This window comes from Epinephelus fuscoguttatus, linkage group LG3 (assembly GCF_011397635.1).
Source record: "Epinephelus fuscoguttatus linkage group LG3, E.fuscoguttatus.final_Chr_v1".
Taxonomy (NCBI): Eukaryota; Metazoa; Chordata; class Actinopteri; order Perciformes; family Serranidae; genus Epinephelus; species Epinephelus fuscoguttatus.
The window spans coordinates 44,991,671-45,006,804 of record NC_064754.1 but is presented as its reverse complement, the minus strand read 5'-3'; the positions used below and the strand labels follow the sequence as shown (position 1 = coordinate 45,006,804).

Below are 15,134 nucleotides of genomic sequence, written 5' to 3'. Positions count from 1 at the left end.
TGTAATTCATATAATAACCGGTAGATAGATTAACGCTATCAGCAAACACTACGGTTCTCTAAGTCAGTCTCCAGTAATTGGAAATAATATTTCAGTGAGTTTGGTTCATGGATAGATATGCCATAGTAAGAAAGATAGTTCTGAAAGAGCTACTCCTGTCCTCTCCCTGCAGCGCTTAGATGGACGACAGACCTACGATTACAGGAAGATGAAGATCACATTTGGGACCGACTATGGATGCTGCTTTGTGGATCTGGGAAAAACCAGGTGAAGCGATGACCAGATGTGTGTAATATATTTGAATTTTTTTAATCTGTAAAACCACATAAATCTTCAACTTAAATTTTGCTTAAGTAAGTTAGCTATAACCTAACATTTTCTGTACGGTTTTAGCTTCATATACGGGATTTCCAGTCAGTGTTCAGATCTAAGGGACTGTTCGTTACTTATCAGAGGAGGGGGTTGGATAGGGTGTGACTGGTTTTTTTTGTTTTGTTTTTTTTTTTGTTTGTTTTTTTACCCTCCCTGAAGCTGCAAATATTTTCCTTGAGCATCCCAGGGTGACTGGTGAAAAGTACATGACCCTCCCTCCACCATAAATGATGTATTAGATTTTTAAAACGTATCCTTTGATGTTTTAAAGGTAAAGGTAAAAGAGTTGAAATCCTGGAGTTGAAAAAAGCCTTGGTTTTTCACTCTTTTGTGCATGCAGGTTAGTTAGTGCAATCCGTTAATTTTTGGCCAGATTTGAAATGAGATGTAGAATAAAGTGATTTTGATGAAGTATCACTATTTTAAGCTAAATAAGTGAATTGCTCATGATATATCCAAGGACTGTCAGGAATGTGAAAATTCAATGATGATTTTTGTTTTCATAGTTTCTGGCTCTAAAAAATGGTGTAATTTTGGCTATTTTAAAAAAAAGCATGTATGTCATCTTTAAAAATGTGCAGTAAGATAAATGCAAAATACAACCATTTAAGTCTGTATGCCTCTCTCCCTAAACCAGAAGAAAAAAAATAGTACTCCCCAGTGCTGCTTCAACATTATTTGGCATGCATCTCCCTTCTTGAACCACCCCCTCGCCCCTCAAAAATAGCAAACAGTCGCTAAGATTTTTTTTCCCCTGCAACTGCGCCATTCTATCAGATGGGAGATTCAAGATTTCTGATGCATCTTTTTCAAAACACATTTACCCTTGAATGAGGAGTTTGGTATCTTGAAAAATCCTGGGGTTTTATAATACGCTTTTAATTAACATTCTGTGGGATGAACAACATGTGTCTTCAAGGCACTGGTGTTGTACGGAGTCAAAGTGAGCACTGTCCATTCAAGGCTTCTAAATTCATATGGGATTTTTTTTTTTTTTATAAATCTGAGAACAAGTTTTTTGTGTAATAATTGAATCTCAACCTGCTGCACTCTACAGGGTCATGGCCCAGGTGTCATGTGAGCTGGTGGCTCCTAAAGAAAATCGACCAAACGAGGGAATCATGTTCTTCAACATTGAGCTGTCACCAATGGCCTCACCAGCATTTGAACAAGGCAGGTAAGGAAAAACTAAAGAGATTATGTTTATGTGTGTCATGTCATATTATTTTAGTTTATTTTTGACTGAGTTAAGGGAAACATAAGACTAAGGCTGTGTCTGAAAAACTGCTTCTTTATTTGACCAGTGCAGAGTGTGTAAATGATCTGTGGCGGTTTCTTTCTCCACAGACAGTCTGAGTTGTCAGTGAAGTTAAACAGACAACTGGAGAGATGCTTGAGAAACTCCAAGTGCATTGATACTGAGTCCCTGTGTGTTGTGTCTGGAGAGAAGGTAAAAACACACACTAACAGACTTCAAAGAGAAAAGAAGCATTTACATTGTTATGATGGTGATGTGTGTGTGTGTGTGTGTGTGTGTGTGTGTGTGTGTGTGTGTCTGTGTTCAGGTGTGGCAGATCAGAGTGGACGTTCACATGTTGAATCATGACGGGAACCTGATGGATGCTGCCAGCATTGCTGCCATCACTGCTCTGTGCCACTTCAGACGTCCTGATGTGGGCATCCAGGGAGATGAAGTCACAGTGGTGAGTCAGCAGTAAACACAGCAGCTGGCGTCTTTGCTTCAATGGATCAACTGGGAGAAACTTCGGGACACGACTATGCATTGGATCTGTGACTCAGTGAAGGAAGAATTAGCAGCACTCAGGGCAAGGCAAGCACATCTGTAGAGGACAAAAGTAGCACAATCGAGAACAAGATGCTTCAGGTTTGTCCTTGCGGCTGGCAGCAATTAACATCAATAACAGACCTCAGAACTTATCAGGGAAAGAATAAGTGTGTGGCAAAGAAAGGGCAGCGTAGCCGCATTGATCAGTACTTCTTAAGAAGTCAGTCGAGTCAGTTGGATGAAGTCCAGCGACAGGTAGAAAACCACAGTTCGCAGGATTTCAGTAACACTGCCACTGAGGAGGAGGAGGAGGTAGTAAGAGAGGGTACAGGTGACACTGAGGTTAGCAGGCCAGTCAGAGAGAGAACCATTGAGCAAAAGGTTAGAGTTAGATGGCCTAGGGCAAATGACAGTAAAGAATTGGAGATAGTTAATAGGTATTTGTCAGTAATCTTAAGCAGGCTTAGAAGAAATGCAATAGAAAAGTTAGAAAAGATGGGAGATATAATTTACTCATATGGTGCAGAGAGGTTTGGGGTGCATGAGAGAAAGAGGAGTGAGAGGGTACAGTCAGGTAAATCTAGGTGGCAAAGATAAATAGAGAAGTTAGTAAAGGAAAGGAGACAGTTAAGAAAGCAGTGGAAAAAGGCTACAGAGGAAGAAAGGGAGGGAATTAATGTGTTGCAAGAGGAGTTGAGAAGCAGGCTTGCAGTTCTTAGAAGGGCAGAGCATCTCAGGAAAAAGAGGAGAAAGAAGGAATATGCAAGGACAGCTTTTTTCAAGGACCCTTTTAAGTTTGTTAAAGGATTGTTTAGCCAGGAAAAGAGAGGGCAGCTTAAAGCAGCAAGGCTAGAGGTTGAAGAATATTTGAGAAATACATATTCAGATTTAGAGAAGAATAGGACAGCAGATTTTCCACCCGATATCCCTCCATTAGGAGGGATAGAGCATGAGATGGAAGTCAGGCCACCTAGGTGGAAGGAAGTTCAGGAGGTGGTCAGACGTGCAAAGGCTTCTTCTGCCCCAGGGCCTAATGGAGTCCTCTACCGGGTTTATAAAAGTTCACTTGATATCCTTAAATTTTTGTGGAAACAGCTAAGAATAGTTTGGGAGAAACGCATTATCCCAAGAGCATGGTGTAGGGCAGGGGGTGTCCTCATTCCTAAGGAGAAGGAGTCTGTGGACCTTAGCCAATTCCAGATGATTTCTCTCTTGAATGTAGAGGGAAGATTTTCTTTAGTGTAGTAGCGTAGAGATTAGCTAGCTACTTGAAAAGGAATAGCTTAATAGATACTATGGTGCAGAAGGCAGGAATACCAGGTTTTGCAGGGTGTTTAGAGCATACTAGCATGATCTGGCACCAGATTCAGGCAGTGAAAATTAAAAAAAGGGACCTGCATGTAATATTTTTAGATCGTGCAAATGCGTTTGGCTCAGTACCACATAGCCTCATTTGGAGTGTATCTGACTACTTCAAAGTGCCACAGGTAGTTGTTAACTTAGTGAAAGCATATTTTCAGGATATAAGGTTGTGTCTAAGTACAGCAGGTTTCACAACAGGTTGGCAGAGGCTAGAAATCGGTATTATGGCAGGGTGTACAATTACTCCATTAGCATTTACTATGGCAATGGAAGTAATCATCAGGGCTTCCAAGTGGGTGGTAGGTGGGGAGAGACGGCAGAATGGAGTGCATCTTCCACCAGTTAGAGCTTACATGGACGACATGACAGTGGTGACCATAACAATGGCATGTACAAAGAGGCTACTAGAGAAGGCAAATAAGAACCTCAAGTGGGCCAGCATCAAGATCAAGCCTAGTAAGTCTAGAAGCATCTCAGTACATAGAGAGATGTTAAGTGATAGGAAGTTTGTCATAGATGATGAGGAAATCCCAACAATTAGGGAAAAGTCAGTAAAGAGCTTAGGTAGGTGGTACAATGTGGAGTTGAATGATAAGGAACAGGTGGTGAAATTTAGAAAAGATGTGGCAGAAGGATTGGATAGAATAGATAAATCAGAACTTCAACGAAAGTTGAAGTTGTGGTGTTTGCAGTTTGGGCTATGTCCTAGGTTAATGTGGCCACTCTCAATTTATGAAATTCCAATATCCGTTGTGGAGAGAATTGAAAGGTTGGTCAGCTCCTATATTAGGAAGTGGTTGGGCACTCCTAGATGTCTAAGTAGTGTTGCATTGTATGGAAAAGGGATACTTCAGCTGCCAGTATCTAGTTTAACAGAGGAATTTAAATGCACCAATTTCAGGACAGAGCTGTTGTTATCTGGGAGTAAGGATGTGGTAATTAGGAGTGTGCTTCCAAATCCAACCAAGGGGAGGAAGTGGAACCCAAGATCAGCAGTTCAGGAGGCAGAGGCAGCTCTTAATCATGCAGAGATTGCAGGTAATGTTCATTTTGGCCGGGGGGGCCTTGGGCTTGGCTCAGGCAAACTGGTATGGAATAAAGCAGGTCCCAAAGATAAAAGAAAGCTGGTTGTGGAAGAGATACGTAGACAGGAGGAGATATTAAGGGGTGCAAAGGTAGTGGCCCAGGCTAAACAGGGACAGTGGTTGAATTGGGAAAGTGTAGAGAAGAGGAAGCTTAGTTGGAGGGACCTGTGGAGTATGGAGGAGAATCGTATTAGATTCCTGGTAGGGGCTTCATACAATGTGTTATCAACCCCCCCAGAACCGAAAACTGTGGGTAAATGGGGACCCATCATGCCCATTGTGTTCAGGTACCGCAACCTTAAAGCGTATTTTGTCAGGCTGTAAAGTTAGCTCGTCACAAGGCTGGTATACATGACAACATAACCAGGTGTTGAAAAGTTTAGCTGCAGGCGAAGACAGGTAAATTCAGAAGGTTTTAAGAATAGGAGTTTAGCAATTCAGTTTGTCCGTGAGGGGGAGAAAAACAGAAGTGATAAGTTAGTAAGTAGGCAAGGGTGTGGCTGCCTAGAGGGTGTTTGTGATTGGGAAATGCAAGCAGATTTAGGGGAAAAGCTTGTTGTTCCCCAGGAAATAGTTTGTACCAATCAGAGGCCTGACGTAGTGTTGTGGTCAGTGAGTCAACGGATAGTTTATTTCATTGAGCTGACAGTTCCTTGGGAAGATTCAGTGGAAGACAGAAGACAGAAGCTGAACAGCGAGGGTGGAAAACTAGGATTTGTCCAGTGGAAGTGGGGTGTAGGGGATTCATAGCAAGATCAGCTGGGGGAACTCTGAGTGTGGATACAGAGTTTGAGGAAGACTGTGAAGGAAATGTCAGATGAAGCAGCTAGATCGAGTTAGTGGATTTGGATGAAGAGGAATAGTGTCAGTTGGGGGCCAGCAGGGGGACCAACTAGGCAGGGTACATAACTCCTTGAGATCAGGTGGAGAGATCCACCAATGAGTCCTCTCAGGAGAAAATCCAGGAAGAGGAAGGTTATTTAAGTGTGGGAGTGGCCTATTTGAATTCCTTTTTGTTTGAGACCATGCTGCAAGGTGAGTGTGTTTGCTGATCCTGTGACTTAATCTTTTCTATCTACTTTAACTTTAGCCTATATTGGAGTTATGATATGTAGCATGTGAAATAGGATATGATGAATGTGCTAGGAAAGGTAGTATAGCACGGTCACTACCTGGAGCTCGCATAAACGGAGCCTGGGTTTGTTGAAGGTGGCAGTGCTGTTTGGGCTGAGAAAGCCTGTGCGTTTATCCTCTCTGTTTCCTTTAACTTTAGCATATATTGGAGTTATGATATGCAGCATGTGAAATAGGGTATGGTGAATGTGCTAGGAAAGGTAGTATCAACACGGGCACTACCTGGAGCTTGCATAAACAGAGCCTGGGTTTGTTGAAGGTGGCAGTGCTGTTTGGGCTGAGAAAGCCATGTGTAAGTAAGGAAAAAGAGTTTGTTGGGTTGGTGCGGGGAGCAGTGAGAAATGGCATTAGGGGAGTGTCTCTGGGATGCCAGAGATCACTGTCTAGCCTCCTGGAGGTGTCATGGGACCAACTAGATGAAACACTGGTGAAAGGAGGTTTCCACCTGATGACCCCAAAGACGTGTTAGTTAGTGCTGTCAAGAGATTAAAAAAATGGAGAGATTAATTAATTATGATCTGTAATTAATTGATCTAATTAATCTCTTTTGAATCTCATCTCAAAATTGCAGAGAAAAGCCCTAAACTTGAGGTATTTTCATTTAAATTCATTACATTATTGTGGCAGATGATCAAAAGATTGATATATATTACAAAAAGTGGTTTTATAAAGTCATAATTATTGTTTTCAACAATAACACACTTGAACACAGATGCAGTACACCGAGCCATTACATTCTGTTTTTGTTTTTTGAGATTAGTCCCAATAAAGAGTGCTGCAACCTTCAGTCTTGACCACCAGGGGGGTGCTTGACTGTCATGACATGTCAGCTTCATTAAAAGCATAGCGGCAGATTGACGCAACAACTGATCACAGATGCCCTGATAGGTGTGTAAACACACAGAAACAATACATCTGTGATCAGTTCCCTAATTTTATTTTAAGAATTTTCTAAATTATTTTCCTCTTTTCCAATTTCTCGTTTTATTTCATGGAAGTGATCAATGTAAGTGCACTTGTCCTTTAAACTTAATAAAAAATAAAAGCTAACAAAATAAAAGACACCTGGTACGTTCGTTACAGCTGTATCAGTTTATAGAACAGTTTTGAACAGTTAGAACAAGAGGCTGCATTGCAACGTGCAAATCACTCCTTTTCGTGGCTGCCTGCGCTTTCCCGGTCTTCTCTTCTTCAAACTACAACACCCATAATTCATGGGATTCGTGGGAGCTGCATGACAACTCAACCACCATGATCAGTTTTTGTTTTACAACTGCTTGGATTTCGGGACTGTGCCAAATTTTTCCAATCGTAGCCCAATCGTACGCCTACAGACAGATTTTATAAAAGGCAACTCTGTGGCATACAGAAACAATAAAGTTAGAGATTAAAAATGAGATTAACGCAGTCAGAAAAACATAGTGCGTTAAATATGGCTGTAATTAATTATTCGCAATTAACGCGATAATTTGACACCCCTAGTGTTAGTTATCACTGCTCACTAGGGCTGTCAAAATTGCTCAAAAATGATGTTCAAATATTCCTTCTAAAAATAACTCATAGGTCCAAACCATTCAATTTTTTTTTTTTTTTTTTTTTTGCATTCTGTCCACAAGAGGGCAAACTAATACAAGGAAACATACTTGTATATGTATTAATACAAGGAAACATAACTACTTGTAGGTATTTTTATTTCAACATAAACGTCTTTGAAAACATTTACATACCTACACATTAAAACACAAAACAATTATCTATAACATTACATTATAAACGGGCGGCACGGTGGTGTGGTGGTTAGCACTGTCGCCTCACAGCAAGAGGGTTGCCGGTTCGATCCGGGGTGTGGGAGCCCTTCTGTGTGGAGTTTGCATGTTCTCCCCGTGTCAGCGTGGGTTCTCTCCGGGCACTCCGGCTTCCTCCCACAGTCCAAAGACATGCAGATTGGGGACTAGGTTAATTGATAACTCTAAATTGTCCATAGGTGTGAATGTGAGCGTGAATGGTTGTCTGTCTCTATGTGTCAGCCCTGCGATAGTCTGGCAACCTGTCCAGGGTGTACCCTGCCTCTCGCCCGATGTAGCTGGGATAGGCTCCAGCCCCCCCCGCGACCCTCAAGAGGATGAAGCGGTTAGAAGATGAATGAATGAATGAATGAATGAATGAATTACGTTATAAACGACCGCAGACCTCTCGCTCGCCCCCCCCCCCCCCCCCCGACCCGTCATGCAGTGTGTTCAGTGCAGCGGCCCAGGCCAACGCCCACTTGCAAAGAGGACAGCTTCGGTGGTGTTTTTTTTTTTCTCCACTATCGAATATCAATTTTCACATTCGAAGGTCTTTTTTTTTTTTTTTTCAAATTCGAATTTAAATTCGAATTTAGAATATTCGTTGACAGCCCTAGTGCTCACTGGTCTGTATAGTTAAGCCTTGCCATAATAGCTTATCATAGGGCTTAGGAGGTTATTCACTGAGCGCTGATTCTTTATCTAGAGCACAAACTTCTTGTGTTTATTTGAACTAGACACCAAACGGCGCTGTTATTTGAATTTCTTTGATGGTGCTCTCAGGGGATATAATGTGAGAACTTTCCTGCATTACTTCAAGTGACCACTGGTTAATCATTAGTGCTGTTTTATTTTATCCTTTTAATGTCAAAAATAAAAACACCTTACAGTTGTGTTGCACCACAGTTTTTTTTTGTAACTCGCATCAAAATGGTCTGTTTTCTTATTTATGCTGGTTGTAATTGTGTTATTTATTTTTGTGCTCTCTAGTACAGCCCAGAGGAGAGAGATCCTATTCCTCTGAGCATCTACCACATGCCCATCAGTGTCAGCTTCTCCTTTTTCCAACAAGGGTAAGGCACCACATTTGAAAAGAAGACAGAATCTTTATCTGTGTTAAGTACCAAAATGTGGAAGGTATAATTCATTGATTTTTTTTAATGGTATATGGGGTACTTATCCATAGTCAGATAGTTACACAGTAGATGTCAGTCGGCATGCCCCAGTTTGGAGAAGCAGGTAACAACATGGCAAAATCTACATCCAGAGCTGTGCAGTTTTGGACAGACCAAATATACAGAGCTGTAAATGTGTCCACCATGGTACCAGTTTGCCGCTAGGTAACCATAGCTAACTTGTTTGTTGATTGTTTGGTCTGTGACGTATTAGGTCAACCAGAAAAACATCCAGTACTAACAAGCTTAATGGGGACATATCATTGCCTCTAGTAGCAGAGTTGGACATAGTTTGGTAAATAAATCAATTCCCCTCCTGTGCGCATATACTGGGACACGGACAGTAGTCCAATTAAATGGCCTGGTCGAGCTGTAACTGTAGCTCGGCTTAATTGCGCATGTACACATATTGAATGGAGTCTGGCTTTGAAGAGTGCAATTTAATGGCTACATTGGAAATCACTGTCTGTGACTAAGGTAAAGCAATGAAAATGTTCTGATTCTGAATATAGAGCACACTTAAAGTGATATTACTTTTTTTTCTTAGGTGGGTCTTCTACTAGGTGGCTAAAATGTGTTTTACTGCTCACCCCTCCCCAGCTGTACATTGCTTAGCTACCATGTCAGACTCCAGACTACGTCTCCAGACTGGAGGCGTGCTTACTGACATCTACTGTATGTTCTATACTATCCCTGTATTTAATATACTGACCCCACCTAAAAAGATCTGAACTATCACTTTAAGGTTGCAATTTGAGGGCCACACTGTTTATTCAGCTGTATGGTTGTTTAGAGGATGTAGTTAGCCTCCAGTCATTGATAGAGAGAGGTGGACAACAAAGAGAAACATCTGTCAGTATAGCACAATACAGTTCTACCGCACCACAAACTACATGACCACACAGTTGAATCAACACCTCTTTAACAGCTTCATGAAGGTAGGATTTACTGCAGGACTGGTAACTGAGTGTTTAATGCAATAAACAATTACTATTGTTAAAGGGGAACTACGGCCCAATTCATACATGTTGTTCCTATGGTCTAAGACGGTCCAAAAATATTACTAAACAGGGACAACTCTCTCCTAAATCCAAAAACTAGAGTGCTTAATCTCAGATTTATTATGTCATAGTCTGGAGCTGCTCCACAGACAATAAATGCTGAAAGATGTTGTAGATGACACTGAGAGCAGCCAGGGAAATGTTGAGTATATGGGTACATTTTCTGTTTCAGAACTGAGAACACTACTATAGAATGCAGGTCATTTGGGTATGAAAAAAAAAAAGAAAACAAGCATTCTATGGGCCCACAAAGTCAGTCTCCTACTCATTTTTTGTGGAGCAGTTCCAGGCTTTATACCCTATGACATCACGAGTTTGAGACTTCCTACTCTGGTTTCTGGCTTTGAGAGAGAGTAGCTCATGTTCACAAATACTGATTAACTTTCCTTGGCCATGGAAATAACATACTTGTGATTGTACTGGTGTTCCTTTTTATGGGTCCAGTGTGTAAGATTAAGGGGAATTTAGTGGCATCTAGCTTTTCTCCAAGCACTCGGCTTCCTCCCACAGTCCATAGACATGCAGGCTGGGGATAGGTTAATTGGTGACTCTGAATTGCCTGTCGGTGTGAATGTAAGTGTGAATGGTTGTCTGTGTCAATGCGTCAGATTTCAAAAAATTCAGTCCTAAATAAATGAATAAATAAATGTCAAGTGCCAAAAAATAATAATTCTTTAAAAAAAAAAGATAAACAAATAACATCAAGCGCTAAAAATACGTTTATGTACATAGGGATAAGTGAATTTTTAAATCCAGTCAGTCTACAGCGAAAGACTCTAAATTTCCTACCATTGGAAGGAAATTTCTACAGAAATGTTCTACATAGTACGTAGAACATGAGATGACTCATGGATGATCTTATTGGTGTAACTTTGAGTAGCTTGTTCATAAATAGTCTGCAGGGAAGTTTTCTCTTTAACACCAGTGATTTTCCATGCAGTATGGATCAACCAAAACAGTTTGGTTTTTAACTGCACAGAGAGGTTACCGAACCGAGCTGTGATACTGTACCTGACACAGACCTGCGGTCACTGACTGCCCTAGGGTCAAACATCATGTCTTGGATTGTATCGACATTCAAAACTAGGTGGTTATCCTCACACCAATTCACAAACCTTTGAATCTCCAAATAGTGGTCAGATGGGGAGCAGGTAGACTGATTAGAGCTCACCAGTCATCAGGTGAACATTATTCTTCCTCATACCAAGGTTTTTTCTTCTGTACTTCCTGCAGAACTTATCTGCTGGTGGATCCCTGTGAACGGGAGGAGCGAGTGATGGACGGCTTGCTGATGATTGCTATGAACAAACACAGAGAAATCTGCTCCATTCAATCCAGCGGAGGTATCATGTTGCTTAAAGAGCAGGTGAATGCAAGCTAGATAATACTCCACTGCTGTTTAAATTTTACAGCCACAGTTATGTTAAACAGTGATATCACTGTAAAGCTTCACTATTGCCCTTCACTGGGAGAGCTGCTGTCTGAAAAACACAGAAAATAACAGAAAAGTTTACTACAATTGGAGTAAATTAAAAAAAAAAAAAGTATTCACATGAGAAAAATACAGAGTTTAACACCAATTTATTTTTGTGTGTGGTGTTGAAGGTTATGAGGTGCAGTAAAATAGCCAGTGTCAAAGTTTCTGAAATCACAGAACTCATCGGTAAAGCCCTGGAGAACGACAAGAAAGCAAGGTGAGCAGTGACATCACATTACCACACTTCAGTACCACACTGTGGACATGGACATATTAACCACTATTTTCACTCCTGGTATTGTCATTAGAAGATATAGAAGAACTCTGTGTTTTTACTTTTTCCAGGAAGGCAGGTGGTAGGTGTGGTTTTGCAGAGTCTATGCCTCAGGAGCGAATCACAGCACTAAAAATGGATGAGACTCCAGTGGAGATGACAGATTTGACAGACAGAGTTGATGGTATCGTCCAGAAAGAAGAGGCCCCACCTCAGATGTATCCTTTACTGAGCCCTAAATAACAACAGCATTTACCTGGACAATGTGTCCTTTTACCTCTGCCATATTATATCCACTGTGGCTCCTTAACCATACGTACCAGGGTCCCTTCCCCAGTGGTGCCCGTCCCAGGAGTGGGTCAGGTAGGACAGGGGCTGCAGAACACATGGGGACTGGAGGAGGAGGAGGATGAAGAGGAAAAGGAGGAAAATGACAGCAATGGTGAAGAACAAGTGGGAAAATTAACAAAGATGGAGGAGGAACCGTGCGAAAAGGAGAACACCAGAGGAGGTTATTTCATTTTTATTTCAATGTTAATGTCAAGTAAAAATGATACAGGGAGGATTACTGTTGCTAAAGAGACAGACAGGAAGTAGTTTTGTAGGGATGGTGATGCAACAGTTAGGAAACAGATGTCAAAATGAGACATGTATAGACCAATTGTGAGTGGACGTCACAGTTACGTCACAGCAGTTGCGTGGGCATACTGGTGGCAGAAAAACACCAGAGAGAAACGGTTGAGGTACCTGGAATAAAAATGTCTTCTTGTTCCGTTGGATGTCGGAACAGGAATACGAAAAAAGTAACCTTCATTTTTATAGAAAACTGTCACTAAGAGGCTGTTTGAAGCTGAACGAAGACTTTTGTGGTTGCTAGAATTTGATCTGAATGAAAAATCTGAATAATATTCACATATGCAATTCATAGAGCTCTGCAGTTACAGCATGAAATAATATTTCGGCCTATGTTTACATCCACCTAGCTGCAGCAGTATTTCCATTGTTCTAAAATGCATGAAACAATGAAAATAAGTTAATACTAACCGAGCCATGAAGTGCAGTTTGCCATCAGTATATTGTTGTTTCACTTGTTTATGTCTTATATTGCTACGTTTTATGTCCGTGTTGCTGGCTCGGCAGCACGTCTGTCTGTAATAAATAAAATTCATCTGACAAATCTCTGTATCTAACATCCTGCATGTGGCGGCGAAGTACAGAACTGTATGCATCAAGAGATTTGTAAGCCTTGAGTTATTCTTTCGATTAGACACTAGGTTTTTCCTCAAGGTATATGAAGACTATGAAGTCTGGCCTGTAACATTTGCAATATTCGGGGTGAGTTTGTTAGTGTAGCACCATAGACATATACACATACATTCATAGGTATGTACATTAGAATCTACGTGCAGTAGAAAATAAAGTTTAGTCTCCAGTTAATTATTCTCTTAACATTCAAGCTATAATCACTTGGTAGAGGAGTGTGTGTTTGGCTTACATGAACTGAATTACTGGCATGGTGAAAAATAATTCATCATCATAATGAGCAGTAAAAACTCAAGTTTGTCAAGCATGGATTTGTGTTATTGTCCCTGGTTAATACTTGTGGAAACGTCCCCATATAATGTAATTTAATGTGGAAGTAACATGAGACAACTTTTCAACTCGCTAGCTAATGTTGTCTGCGTATTAACTCCTTGATCATAACAGAATATAGTAACTTTCACCACTGCTCATATTACAAAGGGCACCACAGATAAGTTGTATTTCCACATTAAATTATATTATATGGATACGTCTCCATGACTATTAATCAAGGACAGTAAGCCAAATCCATGCTTGACAAATGTGAGTTTTTACAATTCTTATGATGATTTAGCTTTCATCACATGAATAATTCAGTTCATATAAGCCAAACACACACTCCTCCACTGAGCATCGGGCAGCAGTGATTAGCCTAAATATTGAGATTCTAATTAAGTGGAGACAAAACTTTTTTTTTCTACTACATGTCGATATGGATGGTTGTAAAATGACTCATTGCAATCGGTTAAGAAATATAAATGTTATAGTGCTTTTTACATTTTATTTGGTGCTCACACTGACACTACTACTGTCCCTTTCTGCCACCAGTTTGGCTCCGCCCACAAAATATGTGATCAGTGTTTACAAACACAAAGGGTCTACATCTGCAGACACATTACGTTTGTAGCATACACGACATGCCCCTACGAACCGCGCCCACCACCAGTACAAGACAAGTCCGCCAAGACAACAGTCATCTGGACTTTGTTACCATGCTACACTTAAGTGAATAAATGAGACCAAATATAGCAATAATACACTTTATAATTAATAATACATGAAGGTGTTTTTCACTTTATGAATAATGAGATGTAACCCTTCCCATTACCTTAACCTAACCCCCATTCTAATAATTCATAGCTAGCCAATTTCTAACTACGTGTTAGCATAAAAAACTAAATGTAGCCTTCCCAATACCTTTATCTAAACCTTAATGGCCTCTCTTTTAACATAGTACTTCATAGCTAATATTAGTTAATCCCTAATTTAGCATTAGCATAAGTAATGAGATCTACCCTTCCCATTACCCTCACCCTAACCTGAACCACCTGTCTTTTAATGTAATACTTCATAGCTAGCTAATTGCTTACTTTGTTGAGGCTTCCGCTTCCGGGCCAAGGAGCAAAGGGGGCAGATCGTGAACTGACATGTAGATGTTGTGGGCAAGCTGTGACCAGAGGGTGGGAGACATAGCTGCTCCAGCTGCAGTTATAGCTACTTAATCAAAACCACAATCTGACAGGCCCACACCTTTACATGTTATATAACTTAGGTCATAAAGTTTTATTCGACATTCTTTATTATAACTTGAAAACAAATTTTGTGTTGACCTACAGGAGATGTGGTGGAGATATCTGACAGTGAAGAGGAGGAAGTGGTCATACTTCATCCAGAGACACCAGACAAAGCTCCTAAGTAGGTGTTTTCTACACATGAGAGATGTAGTTTGCAACTGAGGGGGTATGCACACTCTGCACCATAGATTATCAGGTTGTTTTTTAATTAACATCCCTTTTCTTGCTATCAGAAATACAGGATCCAGTTTTCAACAGAAGGGGGCAGCAACATCAAAGAAAAGACAGAAAAAATAAAAGAAGGCTCTACTGGAGCTCCCACAGAGAGACCTGCATATCTACAGTAATGTCACACACTGCAGCCCCTCTGCCGAATAAAGACTCCTGTCCTGGCTCAAATGATTCCTACCTGCTAAAGCTGAGAAATGGGAATCAAATAGATGCTACAGTAAAGAAATACTTCCAAGTGTTGGATTTTTACACTGAGAACATGAAGACTGTTTCTTGTTTGTGGTGATTTGGATCGATGTAAAAACAGGCTGCATTTACCAGTGTGTAAAAAATTTTTTTTTTTTTTTTTTTTTTTTTTTTACAGAATTGCTTTAACAATTAAAAAAAAGGTTTTGAATAGGTAGCATCAAAGGATCATCACTTATGTTTGCAAAATTATGTATTTTGTGAGAAAAATGTGACGAAGTGTCTGGGTGCTGATTTGTGTGTCAAAATAAAATGGGAAAACATAAAA

General features: G+C 40.5%; 1 protein-coding gene across 1 annotated transcript in view; it reads left to right on the top strand.

Moving 5' to 3' along the window:
* Nucleotides 1-15,134, top strand: part of exosc9 (exosome component 9) — a 15,410-nt gene extending 276 nt beyond the window's left edge. Inside the window, exons 2-12 of the mRNA XM_049572896.1 lie at nt 173-267; nt 1,430-1,549; nt 1,720-1,822; nt 1,938-2,075; nt 8,517-8,599; nt 10,996-11,128; nt 11,368-11,456; nt 11,585-11,731; nt 11,837-12,024; nt 14,432-14,510; nt 14,623-15,134. Of these exons, the coding sequence (XP_049428853.1) occupies nt 173-267; nt 1,430-1,549; nt 1,720-1,822; nt 1,938-2,075; nt 8,517-8,599; nt 10,996-11,128; nt 11,368-11,456; nt 11,585-11,731; nt 11,837-12,024; nt 14,432-14,510; nt 14,623-14,686 (1,239 nt within the window). The 3' untranslated portion in view covers nt 14,687-15,134. The remainder of the gene's footprint in view (nt 1-172; nt 268-1,429; nt 1,550-1,719; nt 1,823-1,937; nt 2,076-8,516; nt 8,600-10,995; nt 11,129-11,367; nt 11,457-11,584; nt 11,732-11,836; nt 12,025-14,431; nt 14,511-14,622) is intronic.